General features: G+C 43.5%; 1 protein-coding gene across 3 annotated transcripts in view; it reads left to right on the top strand.

The window, feature by feature from the left end:
* Nucleotides 1–15113, top strand: part of ctnnd2a (catenin (cadherin-associated protein), delta 2a) — a 234032-nt gene extending 218919 nt beyond the window's left edge. For all 3 annotated transcript variants that reach the window (XM_020042001.2, XM_020042000.2, XM_034289441.1), the window contains 4 exons: nt 7504–7630; nt 12335–12466; nt 13641–13717; nt 14566–15113. In XM_020042001.2, coding sequence (XP_019897560.2) covers nt 7504–7630; nt 12335–12466; nt 13641–13717; nt 14566–14883 — 654 coding nt within the window. In that variant the 3' untranslated portion in view covers nt 14884–15113. The remainder of the gene's footprint in view (nt 1–7503; nt 7631–12334; nt 12467–13640; nt 13718–14565) is intronic.
* Nucleotides 15114–15503: the final 390 nt, after the last annotated feature.

Below are 15503 nucleotides of genomic sequence, written 5' to 3'. Positions count from 1 at the left end.
ACCTACCCAATGTGTGTAGTACATCTGCACTCTAACTAGAAAGGGGTCATTTGTCTGTCCCTGTAGGAAAACACTTTATTTGCTTCCGTGGAACCCAATTGTTTTCTTCTACTACTTGAAAGGCTGAAGCACCTTCTTGGTGTTTTTTTGTTTCTGAGCGTATGAGCCGATACAAGCCCAGCTGCGTTAAAGGCTCCGTTTTAAAATGCATGCAGGAAACGAGCAGAATGGGAAATGGCCTTAAAAGCTCTCTACAGTCTTTTTCCTAATTTGTTTTCACTAAGCTGACACGTGCAGATGTTTTAGGATGGTTAGACCATGGATTCTTTAGCAATTTGTTTTAGGGCCTATATTATATAAGACAAATTGAAAATGATTTGATTTCACTATAAAACTGGCCTTTACGGTGATGGTGCTTAGAAACACATTTACAGCACATTCCTAAATGACTAAACAGATGAATGAATGGCTTACTCGCGGATTTGGAAGAGCTGGATGGACATAGTTAGAATAAAAACAGGAAGCCAAACACACAGACATTTATAACAGAACCAGGGATGTCAGCTCTGGGGATAGACTTTATACTGTATTTTATAGTAGGGTATTTGCAGCGAAAAGTTGAGGAGTATGTTCTGTAACTTTTTCGGCATAAGCAGTGTGTTTGTTTGTGTGTGTTTAATATGTTATGTGAGAAGAGAGGAGAATCTAGGATTAGGTCAATAAAGAGTTGGTTTGAGCCGCTATCCCAGAAAGCTGTTTCCTTTGAAGTCTGGAGTAATGAGAACATTCACAAACACTTCTCACAGTGAGTGTGCGTGTGTGTGTCTTCATGTGTTTCTGTCTGTCTGTCTGTGTTGTGTGAGAGAGAGAGAATGAGAGAGAGGTTGTGTTAGAGACCCCACTGACAACTGTTAATCACTTCTGTCAATTTATGCAGAGAGGGTTTGCCTTGGGACTTTAAAGGAGAGAGCTGGAATCGGGAGCTGAATAAACACAGTTGAGATACAGTGGGGAAAACAAGTATTTGATACACTCCCGATTTTGCAGGTTTTCCAACTTACAAAGCATGTAGAGGTCTGTAATTTTTATCATAGGTACACTTCAACTGTGAGTGATGGAATCTAAAACAAAAATCCCATTGTATGATTTTTAAGTAATTAATTTGCATTTTATTGCTTGAAATAAGAGTGCATGAAGATTTCACAATTTCTGGCAGGGTAAGCAAACTTATGAGCACAATTGTAAATGTTTGCTTAGTGAAATAACCTTGTAGCTCTGTGATCACTGCTAGCAAACATTTCTATATGTTTTCTTCAGTTGGCTTGCTACTTTCCTATGTACTACTTGAAACAAGGTTTAATTGCATGTTTGGGTGTTAACTTTTGTAATTACCTATGCTTTTTGAAAGAAAACATAATGAAGAATGTATTGTTACTCTCCAATGAGATGTGCAAGGGCTGGACTAATATACAGTATTATTTTGCCACGTGTTGGCTAACATTGGTTAGAACCCAGAAATCATGTTTTATTGTATTGTTTGGCATTAACTATTAACTAAGCTTGCTAGCCAGCTATGTAGACATGAGAAACATTGATCGTCGGTGCACAAACATTTTACGTTACTTTCGCTGGCTTAGGTTTGCTAACATTTCGACCTACTGGCTAATGAGACAGTAGCATTATAATTATTTAGTACTTCTGGGCTTGAATGAATCACGTATTATTGCAGTTTGGTGTTAGGTAGACCAGTGTTCTTTTGGAAACAAGCAAAAAAAATTTAGTTCTGCTGGTAAAGAGCATGTACATAAAGTTAACAACGTTCGAGACTATGTTCAAATTTCCCCGTCCAGCTCTGTCAACCAGCTAACCGAATGTGCGTCATCTCTGTGAAACTTTGTGATTAGTTGACCTCAACGTCACAGCGTGTTAGAGAGTAGCGCATTAAAAAGGCTGCGACGGAGTAACTGCTCCATTCATACCAAGCCGAAATCATTACCGTAATCATCACTAGGTCCGTTGTTTATCAGGCTGTCAGGACGGGCTCAGGATGGGGAGATGAGTGTCGGACTGGGGGCTATAACCACTGTCAGACCTACAGGAGCTGAATAAAGAGACTGGCACTGTTGAGGTTTGGGAGGTCACATAGAGGTCATTCTGCCGATCATAAAGATACAACACTGTCTCCTCTGGACAAGTCTTTTACATCTCTCCATATTTCACTCTGTGTCCTGCCTCTTTCCCTTTCTTTTTCTTTTTGTCTCTCTCGCACTCTCACATTGCCAGATCATTCTTGCTAAAATAAATTGTTTTAACCCTGGTTTCTCAACTCCCAAGTCCAATTTGCGCTTAAGGTCTTGCTTCAACAGAGCAACTCCGGGCAGGCTCAAGGGAGTGGGCAGTCGAGACTCTTGTCCTACAAAGAAGAACATCACTGTTCCTCTCAGTCTCCGGTTGACTTTCTGATTCAGTGGACGCATGTCAAACTCAGGAGGCTGCCACTAAGCAGGATACAAGGTGCTTAGGGATATTGTGTGAGTGCAGTTCACCTGAGTCTTATCTACGTGTTAAAACATCAGAGCAGTATGTTGTCCATGCGCCTCTGCTTCAACAGGGCTTGGCAGGTGTCCCTCTGTAAAGCTCACACAAGACGACATCTTCTTCTAAGTATCAAAGAGTTCTGGGAGAGACGGGCGCAGCAGAAAGGGACATTTGAATCTCTCAGTTAGTGCTTGGACTAAAGGATAGCCCAGATTCTGCTTTGCTGTCTGTAGCTCACAGATTATTCCTCCTCAGAGTGATGGAGAGTAATGGAGTAGCACAGCATAGGGTGGCGGCTGAGTTGGTGGATCGAGGTAGAGCAGGGCTACAAGCTACCCTGTCAGAATTACTCCAGGACCTAGGTGCTTTCTTTCAGGTGAATGGAAAGGCACTTGTAAGAGCTATATATTTCACATTGACAGAGCTGCATTCTTCCAGCTCGTTTCTTTAACCAACAGTCATGTGAGAAAGTAAATAAACCTTCTGGAAAGTCTTCTCTTTTTTACATTTTTGGAAACGTGGATGTGTAATCTTCACTTCACTCGTATTGAAATACGATTTCATAATGCAGATAAGTACACCCTAAACTTCAATAGCTAGTGTTGACCCCTTTGGCTGAATTAACTTTATGAAGCCATTACTTGTAACTCTCTATTAGTCTCTTATATCAACTAGGAACCTCTTTTTAGTACTACTTCCAATCTGTCATATTCTGGGATTTTCTTGCATGCACAACCTACTTCAAGTCCCCCCACAGCCTTTCCATGAGATTAAGATCTGGGCTTTCACTCGGCCACTCCATAAATCTCAAATACTTCTCATTGAGCCATTCTGTTGTTGCTTTGCTTAAGTTTTGGATAATTTTCCTGTCGTAAGATCCATGTTTGATTCAGCTTCAGCTTTTTGACAGTTGGCCTTACAAGAATTTCATTGTTGGCAAGGCTCTGAGGCAACAAAGCAGCCCCAAACCATATTGCCACCGCCTCCCGTGATTTACAAAAATCTGTTTCTGACAGTTGACTCACGCTCTTCCAGGTTCATCGGCATCAATAATATTTCTTCTGAAGGTCGTTGATCGTTTGATGTTGACATGATGTGTTAACACACACCCTTTTGGTTAAGAGGGGTTTTTAATCTTTATGGAAGGGTGGACCCCCCTAAGTTACTATCTAACAATTGTTTCAAAATGTGCATCTGTTTTAGTGGCAGCTCAGTGACGGCACTTCTGGTGGTCTGTAAGGTATTTCCCAACGTCCTCACTAACTGATCATTTTATTAAAGGTTTTCCATAAAAACAATAAGAAAAGTTGTCTACACAACCCCCACCGCAGCTTCTCATAGTAGTGCTGAGTTTATCTAGTTGTCGTTGTCATCCAGTCGCAGTATGGGGAGACAAAACATGGCGGTCCTTCGGGGGGGGGGGAATAATTCCGGCTCAGTGCTGCGCACAGTCCACTTTACCAAACTGACGTTGGCCGGAGGTAACCAGCATGTGCTCTGTTGAGTAGCACCAGTGGTTCGGGGCAGGAACAGCAGTTATTTCTCATTAGGCCGGAGAGGCTAATCAGAGTGCAGAACCGAGGCTCTGGCAGCTGGCCAACACGGGTGGGGGGGTGGGGGTTGGTTTAATGGGGGGCAAGTCATACAGGAACGTTTAATGGCGACAGGCTTTTGGAGACTGGCTGGCCTGGAGGGGGGAGACAAGCACAGCTGTCAGGACAAATGTATGCTAGGTTGCCGGAGAGGTTCGGGGTGTGTTTCCTGAGCCAGTGACGAGGGTACGGGGAGTGGGGGGGGGGCGGGGTCGGGGCCATTTCCTGTGATTAGTTGACCTCAACGTCAGGATTTACTGACTGTCAACAATCAGAGCCTCAACGTCAAGGTTGACCCTCCAAGGTGAAAGCTATGTGACCTCCACTGGAGGTTATTACATGGAGACCTGGGCACCAGTAGCTGGTTGGCATGGGGTTGACCTGGGAGTTTTGCAGTTTTTCTTTCTGTAATGAGGATGTCTCATTAAAGTGAAACACATAGTTATAAGTCAAGGCTTTCGTTCCCTCTCTGTGTCACTCACAGAAACATCCAGTCTTGTATCTGACATACCCAGTTTTCTTTGTGTGTACCAGTGCTGACACCAAAAACTGCCCGTGTAGGGGACACTAAGACTTGCCTGTGGACAAAGACAGAGACACTAAGATCTGCCCATGGAAAAAGAGAGGACACTTAGACCTGCCTGTGGACAAAGACAGATACACTAAGACCTGCCTGTGGACAAAGACAGATACACTAAGACCTGCCTGTGGACAAAGACAGGACACTTAGACCTGGCTGTGGACAAAGACAGAGACACTTAGACCTGCCTGTGGACAGAATCAGAGACACTAAGACCTGCCTGTGGACAAAGACAGAGACACTAAGACTTGCCTGTGGACAAATACAGTGACACTAAGACCTGCCTGTGGACAAAGACAGAGACACTAAGACCTGCCTGTGGACAGAGACAGGACACTTAGACCTGCCTGTGGACAAAGACAGAGACACTTAGACCTGCCTGTGGACAAAGACAGACACACTAAGACCTGCCTATGGACAGAATCAGAGACACTAAGACCTGCCTGTGGACAAAGACAGAGACACTAAGACTTGCCTGTGGACAAATACAGTGACACTAAAACCTGCCTGTGGACAAAGATAGAGACACTAAGACCTGCCTGTGGACAAAGACAGAGACACTAAGACTTGCCTGTGGACAAATACAGAGACACTAAGACCTGTCTGTGGACAAAGACAGAGACACTAAGACCTGCCTGTGGACAAAGACAGAGACACTAAGACCTGCCTGTGGACAGCGACAGGACACTTAGACCTGCCTGTGGACAAAGACAGAGACACTTAGACCTGCCTGTGGACAAAGACAGAGACACTTAGACCTGCCTGTGGACAGAGACAGACACACTAAGACCTGCCTGTGGACAAAGACAGACACACTAAGACCTGCCTGTGGACAAAGACAGAGACACTAAGACCTGCCTGGGGACAGAGACAGAGACACTAAGACCTGCCTGTGGACAGAGACAGAGACACTAAGTGAAAGTGCTGCTGTTGAGCAAAGAAACACGCTCAGTCCCGACCCACAGGGTGATTAGTACTTTGTAGCCGGTGATAGATGACAGATCAATAGAATAATTAAAACAATATTATGCCACTAAGCTAAAACTAGACTTCAGGTCTGACAAGTAAACGAGCCAGGCGTGAGGGAAGGTCACTATTTCTGTTGGACACATTGGAGATGCTGACGGAGCAAAAGGAGGAGTTTAAAGAGCGTAGTGATTTGGGACACATTACAAGCAGACCTATGTGAATGTGTTTTTATGTGCATGGCATGCTGGGTAGTGAACTTGTGTGAGAAATGAATGCCGAGTACAGCTTGAACATTCTGTATCGAGTGGGAAACCTTTCCTTTGATTTCTTTCAAAAAAGACAGCGCCTTGTAATTTAGCTATGCATTATTGGGCTTGGGCATTAGGTAATTTGATCAAAGTGTCGTTGAATGTATCATTATTTTAAGTCCCATGCTCATTCCCTTTAGGTGCTGAACACTATGAAATTGTCTGACATCAAAATACCTTCTGTCTGCTGTCTTCTCTCACGCCTGTTTTGATGTGAAATGCACCTGCTTCCGAGAGACAGAGTTACGCCTGTGTTCACACACGTGAATGCCTTTTACAGCAGTCTCACTGAAAACAAAGAAGATGTGACAGTGGGCACGGAGCATGGAAACTAAACCTAAAAAAAAAAAAAAATTGAAATGTGATGAACGCAGTAAAACGACCGTAGTTGGTCTGGGTAAGGCCTGGTGGGATGGACCAATCTTTCATCACCTTTAGTAAGCAGAATCACTTCTCACACACACACACACACACACACACACAGTATTGCAGTCTTGCTGCCCTAGAACACTGTAGGCACACTGTCGCCTTGAAACCAAACTTAAAAGGGTTTTAAGGGTAAGGTAGGGGTAATCAGAGAGAGAGAAGGGATTGGAGGAGAGGAGACAGGAAGAGGGAACATGGAGGCGTCATTGAACTGGCAGGGAGGATCCCAAGTCTGAACGCTCCAGAGCTCTGCGGGAAACAGGGAGAGGAACAGGGACGGCCCGTGGTGCTGGGAGAGGAACACGATGCCTACATCATTATTTGGAACTTTCAGAAGTGTGACTCTGACCTAATATATTGTGGTTTCTTAGGTGTTATTTTCAATTATTCTATTTTTATTCTTTATTTCATTGTGTTCCAGCTCAGCAGGTGTTGTTGCCTTTCAGAAATGCCTCTTGTATCTTAGATCGTATCACCACAGACTGTTTTTACGCCAGCAATTATGTGAGTGGCGTTTTGGGTGGTTGAGGTAAAAAAGCATTGTTTTGTGCGGCGGATCGCTTAATTGATGCTTGAACTTAACAGGAGATTTCTATCTAGTCATTATTTAAAAGCAACAGCAGTTTATCCGGGTCCTTCTTCTGAAGACTAGCGTGTGGGTTTCATTTTCAAGACATTTCTTACAGCACATTCTCCATTTTCTTTGGAATATTACACCCAAGCTTTATTATTCCGTTTATTAATCTCTCTCCCTCTTTCTATCGATTTTTATCTTTCTCATTACCCCTCTGTTTCACTCTCTCTACAGGATGGATCCTCGCAGTATCAATTTGTAATGTAATGTGTTTTGTGTTTTCTTTTTTATTTTGATGATTCTTTTCTTGTTTGGTTGAATTAGATTTTTAACTGGCTCAGTGTTGAAACTGCATGTAAAGGGATTGAGGAGTTTGACTAAGGTTTTAAAGACTCACCCTCTTTCTCTCTCACTCACCCTCTTTCTTACCCCTCTCTCTCTCCCTCCCCCTCTATCTCTCCACCTTCCCTCCCCCTCTTTCTCTCCACGCTCTCTCACCCTCTCTGTCTCTTACAGGATGGATACTCCCAGTATCACTTTGTAGGTTCAGCTTCTACAATTGAGAGAGACAGACAGAGACCATACTCCTCCTCTCGCACGCCGTCTGTGTCCCCCGTACGAAACTCACCCAACAACCGCTCAGGTCAGTGCTTCAGTGTGTGTGTGTGTGTGTGCGTCAGTGTCTGCGTGTGTGCGTATGCGTGTGTGTGTGTGCGTCTGCGTGTGTGTGCGTGTGCGTCTGCGTGTGTGTGTGTCTGCGTGTGTGTGTGTGTGCGTCTGTGTGTGAGTGTGTGCGTCTGCGTGTGTGTGTGTGCGTCTGCGTGTGTGTGTGTGCGTCTGCGTGTGTGTGTGTGCGTGTGCGTGTGTGTGTGCGTCTGCGTGTGTGTGTGTGCGTCTGGGTGCGTGTGTGTGTGCGTCTGCGTGTGTGTCAGACACCCCGATAAACTCTTCCCTCTGAATTTCTCTCTCCCTTTTACCAGGCCAATGAGCCAGAGCGCTATAGGAGGAGGGCATTAGCATGACCCATTAGCATCAGCACTTGCCTGCCCGCGGGCTTTCACACAAGGCTCTGCATGGCTAGCGTTAGCCAGCATCACCAGGGCTAACATGCCTGTGGATGTGCTTCCTTCACAGTGGGTTTAGCCCGGTGATGAGGCAGAAAAGTGCTTTTCCTCCTGTTGGCTTAAGGGGACTCTTTAACTGGCCTTGGCATTACCTTCCGAGGACCCAGCTCCCGTGTCTAATGTTGTGTGTGTGTGTGTGTGTGTGTGTGTTCAATCTCTAATCTATGTCAAGGTCATAACAAAAAGCACCATTATGTATCAGCACTGTTTTGCTGTGGACCTGTAAGAGCTGAGCAGCTGGTCTTCTAATGAAGCTTGTGAGTGTGTGTAATAACAGTGAAAGCTCTTCCCTGGGGGCTGATGAGTGTGACTCTGTATCGACAGTCTTAGAGGGATGTGAAGACCCTGATATCTCCGCCCCTTCATCCCCTCTTCTTCCTCTTCTTGCTTCCCTTCCTGCCGCTTCTCATTCTCCTCCTTCTCCCTGTTCTCCTTCTGTTCTTCTCCTTCCCTCCTCTACTTTTATCTGTTCTCCTTCTCCCACTACTCCTTCTCCTCCTTCTTCCGTCCTACATCATTCTCCCTGTTCTGCTTGACCTGCTCCCCCTTCTCCTCCTTGTCCTAATTCTGTCTCTCCCTGTTCTCTCTCTTGGTTCAACTTTATTTGGATAGTCAGCGTGGCCCTCTGTAGATTCTATCAACACACTATCAAAAGTAAAAATGCCTGCTTGAGGTTAAGGTTAGAATAATCAGGTTAGAATAAGGTAAGAGTTTGGGAAAGGGTCAAGGTCAGGGAGAGGATGAGGTGTAAAGTTGTTGTTAAAGTTGGTAGATATTTCATTTAGTCTGTAGATAAAGCATCCAAATAAAGTCTGGCCCCCTTCTTCTATCCTCCCCTCCTCCCAATCTATATTCTCCATATCCTCCTTCTCCTTCTTTATCTTTCTTTAGTTCCTGTGTTCCATTGTTCTCATCCTTCTGTTCCCTGTCTTCCGTGCGGTTCTGTATCTTCTATAACTATCTTCTGTACTCTCTGAGACTGATGAAAGCATTGAGGAGGATTGCTCGAGAGGAGGGAGAGGTGGGAGAGGCTGGGGAGTCAAAGGAGGTGTTGAGAGGACCCCCGGGGTGTGGAGTGTGGAGGGGAGACGTTTGAGGGAGATGCATACGGGGAGTGGCGTCGTGAAGAAAAGTGATGGAGTGAGAAGGACAGAGAGTGATGTGAAGAAAGAGGAGAGGGAGAGTGAGAGGTGTGTGTGCGTCCTCTTTGTTCATGCGTGGGACCTGGTCTGCTCTCTGTGATTAACACTCGCCAAGAGAAACCATGTCCCCAGGGCCAACAAACAGATACACAGGGTCTCTCTCACACGCACGCACGCACACACACACACACACACACAAACACACTCTGCTGGAACAGCTGTCTCTGTGTGACTGTGCAGTAAATGATAACCACATCACAGATTGGAGGGTTTCATGGCTGAACTGTTTCTCTCCTCAGACAATATCAGTGAAATTGATCCAGTTCACTGTTTTAGCTGGGGCTCCCTGTGAGTCTGCCTGCCTGTGTGTCTGTCTGTGTATATGTGTGTGTCTGTTTGTGTGCGTGTTTGAGTGTGTGTTTGTGTTTAATAGCACGCAGAACGGGTCTCTAGGGTGAAGTTTATCTGAGAGTGATGATCCAGGTTTCCGGGGTAACAGGATCTTGCAGCGTTGTATTATGGTATTATCAGAATCAATTTTCTATTTAATGTTCAATTCAGTTGCTTTATTGGCAGGAAACATTGCATAAGTATTGCCAAAGCATCAATGTATACAATATACATTGTTCTAAAATAAACCAATACATTTTTGTGAGATGATAACAAATACTAACAAAAATATTTAAAAGTTTAATAAGAGTAATACAATGATAGCTGTAAGTGCCAAAACAAATAAATTAATTTGATTGATTCAACTTGCTTTTTATTATCAGAGTCACTGTCACAGTGTTGTAGCACATCTGCCCTCAATTTATTTCCTCTTTCCTTCTCTATTCTTCTTTTCTTCTCCTCTCATACACTCCCTGTTCACTCCTCGCCACTCTTGTCCTCTTCTTTCCCCTCTTCAGTTGTTTACCTAATGTTCATTTGTGAGTATTTTCATTATTTAATGATGTGTAGGTTATCTATAGAATGAACAGGTTATATATAGGTGGAAAAGTCACATTTTCATGGAAAACAGTAATATTGTTTTTTTTCTTTAAAGACTGGATAACCGTTGATTGTTTCAATTTCATTCGGTATGGAGATCAGTGTTATGTCTTCTGCTCAAGACACATACAAGAAAACAGGTCGTCACACGAAAATAAAAATAGGATGCTATGCAGTCATGGCAACCATAGTTCTAGGTCAAAGTTTACAGACCTTCTGATCTGAGCTACCACTTGTTACAGTTCTGCTCCAAATGGAAGACCAAATGAGACACAAGCAAGGCGCTTCATCTTGGAGCTCCTATGTAGCTGTACCATAGATGAGATAGTTTAAGGCACCTTCTATTGTGGCCAAAATCACGCCTAGGAACTGGGCTTGCTGATCCTTGACTTCAGTGAACTGTCCAAAGCAATTGGATAGTCAGTCTGATAGAGCCCATATAAAACACTGGATTTTAGTAAGCAGTTTTTGCCAGACCGCGTAATCTGAGCCGGCTAAGAAGAGCGAATGTCTCTTACTGACTGACTGACTAATTGACTGACTACCCCTTGTTAAATTGCGTAGTGGTTAGAGTTGAGAACTATATGTCCTGAGTTTGTATCTCCTCGCAGTTTCTGTATTGACAAAAACTTTGCTGGCTAAAACCATTAGGATCTACATTATGGTAAGCCTGAAATAAAACAGTTTATGGTTAACAGTTTTATTGCGACTGTTTCTTGTGGATTTTCTAAGTACGCATCTGTGCATGCGTTTTGGGTCAGGATAGACAAACACATTTACTGGCTTAACAACGTAGTTACAATATCTTAAGCCTTAACTGAAACTGTATATGGTTATATTTCGACTGTTTCTGTCATGGAATAGTTCATCCTCAGTCTCGCTAGCAATTGCTCAATTCTTATGATTATTCCTAGGACGTTAGTAGATACTAGTAAGCCTATTTAACACAATCCTTAATGGAGTCTAGCGACTGCTGAAACTTGTAATGCCGTGGCGTAGTGGTGAAAGACCATGTCTCTCATATGGAAGACCTACGCTCAAATCTACTGAGAACAACAACATTTATTAATTATTTCTGGGAGACTCCATGATTCTCTCGTCTTTTCACTTGATGAAAAATGTAGTTATCGTCGCCTTTATTGATAGTTATTGTATAAATGTAATTCACGTATGAAAGAAAAGGTATGTTGTTTTGCCATGAAAGAAAAAAATATGTTCCTATGCCATAATATGAAATAGCTTTGGCAGACTCGCTAGCAATTGCTCAATTCTTATGACTATTCTAGATACCGGTAAAGCTTGTTACTGACTAATACGCTGTTAAAACAGCCAGTGGCAAATGCAATACATAGCCGCTATTTGTGGTGGAGGTAAACTTAGTAAGAAACGTTAGTCACTTTAACTTTATCAATGTCATTCCCAAATGGCCAATTAACTATTAAAATGGCCAGTGGCAAATTAGGATTTGTTCATAGAGACAAGAGGCTATACTGACACCTGGCAAAACAACAGTTCTGTGGTATAGTGGTTATCAACACAGCCTTACATGTGGGCGACCCAGGTTAAAATCTTGAGATAGCAACACATTCTATTGCGGCCGGCTGACTATGCTTTCTTGTTTTTAGCAGCTTTGTAATAAATTAACAGAATGCAATTCATACAGAAGCCTATTGGTGTTTATAATGCAAGTACTACTTAAAACATGATGTAAATAATCAGAGTAATACATCGGTATATACTTTCCAAAAAAATCTGACCTGATATAATGTACAGTATAGGTTATTTATAGAATCTATAGGTTGTTTATAGAATGTATAGGTTATTTATAGAATTCTGTACTCTTTAAGATAGGAAACTGCTTAATGAAGCTCTCTGTGTCAACACTTGATAGGAGTGTGAAGGTAAGCAGTAATGTAGACTCTAGTTTGCAGTGTTGGGATCACATTCACCCTGTGAATGTGTGTGTGTTTGTGTGTGTGGTTTCATGGGATAACTGTGAACCACTCTGGCCTTCTGAAGAAGCCCTTCCTGCTGTCACACCAACCACACTTTATGATGTTTAATGTGTGTGTGTGTGTGTGTGTGTTATAGCGAGTGCCCCTGCCTCTCCCAGAGAGATGATGAGCATAAAGGAACGTAAGCCTGAATATGACGCCACGGCAACCAACGCAGGTTTCCACAGCAACAAAGGAGAGCATACATCCCGGAAAGATGCCATGGCAGGTGTGTGAGACTACTGAAAAAAGTTCCATCATTCTCTTTTGCCCTACACATTTTCTGCCCTCTTCTATTTGCACTTCTGGTTAGGTGCTGACTGCATTTTGTTGTACTGTACTTGTACTGTTCAATGACAATAACATTTAATCTAATCTAAAAATTTTTTTACATTTAACGTGTTTACATTTAACATTTATCCAGGGCAAACACATGTCATTCTAGGCCCCTGCGAGAATCCAACCAAAACGAACATGCAGATGTTTCATGAATTAGATAAAATGTTCTCAGGCTGAATGACACATTGTAATAGAGTAAGAGTAGGAGTTGTACCAGATGGGTTCTGGCTGAATTACACATTGTAACTATCCCCAATAGTGTTGGTGGAGTAACAGTGGTACTTGTAGTATAGGGACAATTATGGTACAGTAACACTGATAGTAGTATAGTATAGTAACAGTGATAGCAGAGTAACAGTGATAGTAGTACAATATAGTAACAGTGATAAAAGAGTAACAGTTTAGTAACAGTGATATAAGAGTAACACTGATAGTAGTACAGTATAGTAACAGTGATAGTAGGGTAACAGTGATAGTAGTACAGTATAGTAACAGTGATAGTAGTACAGTATAGTAACAGTGTAAGTAGTATAGTATAGTAACAGTGATAGTAGTACAGTATAGTAACAGTGATTGTAGAGTAACAGTGATAGTAGTATAGTATAGTAACAGTGATAGTAGTACAGTATAGTAACAGTGATTGTAGAGTAACAGTGATAGTAGTATAGTATAGTAACAGTGATAGTAGTACAGTATAGTAACAGTGATTGTATAGTAACAGTGATAGTAGATTAACAGTGATAATAGTATAGTAACAGTGGTAGTAAAGTAACAGCTGTAGTAGAGTAACAGTGGTAGTAGAGTCACAGCAGTAGTACTGTAGTGTAACAGCTGTAGTAGAGTAACAATGGTAGTAGAATGACAGCGGTAGTAGATTAACAGTGGTAGTAGAGTGACAGTGATATTAGTGCCTGACTGTGACCTCTCTATTTCCCTGAATCGACATGACTTAATTAATATGGAAGACTTCCCAAATTCTGCCAGATGTATCTCTATAGAACATACTCTACTCATCGCTCTATGTAAAACATTGGGAATATCAACTTCACTCTCTCCTCTTTCAGTCCAAATCTCCTGTGGAAGATCCACATTGTTCCGGAATTCTTATGTGACTGCTAATGATGAGATCAAACACAACCAGGTGAGCTTAGCACACACACCGCCACACATACACTCTCACAAATACACACACACTCCCACTCACTTTCCTACACACAAACACACACCCACGAGAACACACAGACACACAGATTTGTATGTCTTGTTGCCAAGTTACCTTCCTGGCATCTGGTGTCATGGTGATGGTTGTCATGGTTGACTCTGTAGGAAGACTGAGGTTCTGATAAATTATGATGTTTCCAGTATCTTCACCTCTGGCCTGCCCACAATGTAAAACAGCCATCCACCCATATCCAGTTAAAAATGTCATCACCTCAGGATTAGTGATCCAGTTAAAAATGTCATCACCTCAGGTGTAGTGATCCAGTTAAAAATGTCATCACCTCAGGTGTAGTGATCCAGTTAAAAATGTCATCACCTCAGGTGTAGTGATCCAGTTAAAAATGTCATCACCTCAGGTGAAGTGATCCAGTTAAAAATGTCATCACCTCAGGATTAGTGATCCAGTTAAAAATGTCATCACCTCAGGATTAGTGATCCAGTTAAAAATGTCATCACCTCAGGTGTAGTGATCCAGTTAAAAATGTCATCACCTCAGGTGTAGTGATCCAGTTAAAAATGTCATCACCTCAGGTGCAGTGATCCAGTTAAAAATGTCATCACCTCAGGTGTAGTGATCCAGTTAAAAATGTCATCACCTCAGGTGTAGTGATCCAGTTAAAAATGTCATCACCTCAGGTGTAGTGATCCAGTTAAAAATGTCATCACCTCAGGTGTAGTGATCCAGTTAAAAATGTCATCACCTCAGGTGCAGTGAAACAATTCTTTGAAATGTTCCAATTTAGTGATTTGTTTTTATTTCCTTTCCAGGTCCCTCCCCAGCCCGTGGCCCAAGCGCCGCAGTCAGACTGCTCTCCTCCACCCAAAGACTACGACAAGTTCCCTCCATCCCTCCCTCCATCTTTCCCTCCTCCGCAGAACCCCGGACGCATGCTGGACGACTCCTTCTTTGAGCCCCCGGACCAACCCCTCCCCCAGCCCCCGTCTCAGACCGCCACAGACCTCCGGATGCACCTGGGCCTCAAGTCCACCGGCAACTATGTGGACTTCTACTCCGCAGCCCGGCCGTACTCCGAACTGAACTACGAGACCAGCCATTACCCAGCTTCCCCGGACTCCTGGGTCTAGGCATGGAAGTCACGAATGAATTAACCCCGGTCCCGGAAAGAAACAGGCTGGTGCCGGGTTTAGCTCCAACCCAGCACTAAGAACAACTTGATTGGAGTGATGGGAGGGCGAAGTGAACAGCTGGTTTCAGGACGTCAGGGTTGTTAGTGCTGCGCTGGAACAGAAGTCTCCATGGTCCTGCAGTTCTCCAGGGCCGGGAGTAAAGATCCCTGGTGATGAAAATGGGGGGTGGGGGCTGTTAATATAGATGGAGGGGGTGGGGGAGGGGGCCAGGGGGTCAGCGGAGGTGGAGAGAGGCTGTGCATGTGCATGAACACAACGGGACATTTTTCTTTCTGCAAGTTCAGTTTGTTCGAACCTTTTTCCACTGGAAAAGTGAGTGGATGGATTTGTCGAGAGGGAGAGGAAAAGAGAAAGAACGAGAGAACAAGGCCTTGATGGAAGGACGGAAGGAAGGAAGGAGAGACAAACCCTGGATGATGGCAGAGTGCTGGAACACGGGAACACTTGACCTTTGGAAAGAAGAAGAAGAGTGGAAAAAGAGAGGAGCAGGAGTGCTGTGGAAGGTTATTCGGCAAAAGCTAGGAAGAAAGTGACGGAGCAGGTGGAGAGGGTTGGCT

The sequence above is a fragment of the Esox lucius genome, chromosome 21, assembly GCF_011004845.1.
Source record: "Esox lucius isolate fEsoLuc1 chromosome 21, fEsoLuc1.pri, whole genome shotgun sequence".
In the NCBI taxonomy this organism is placed as follows: domain Eukaryota; kingdom Metazoa; phylum Chordata; class Actinopteri; order Esociformes; family Esocidae; genus Esox; species Esox lucius.
The sequence above is the reverse complement of the archived record's forward strand: the minus strand, read 5'-3'. Positions and strand labels throughout refer to the sequence as shown.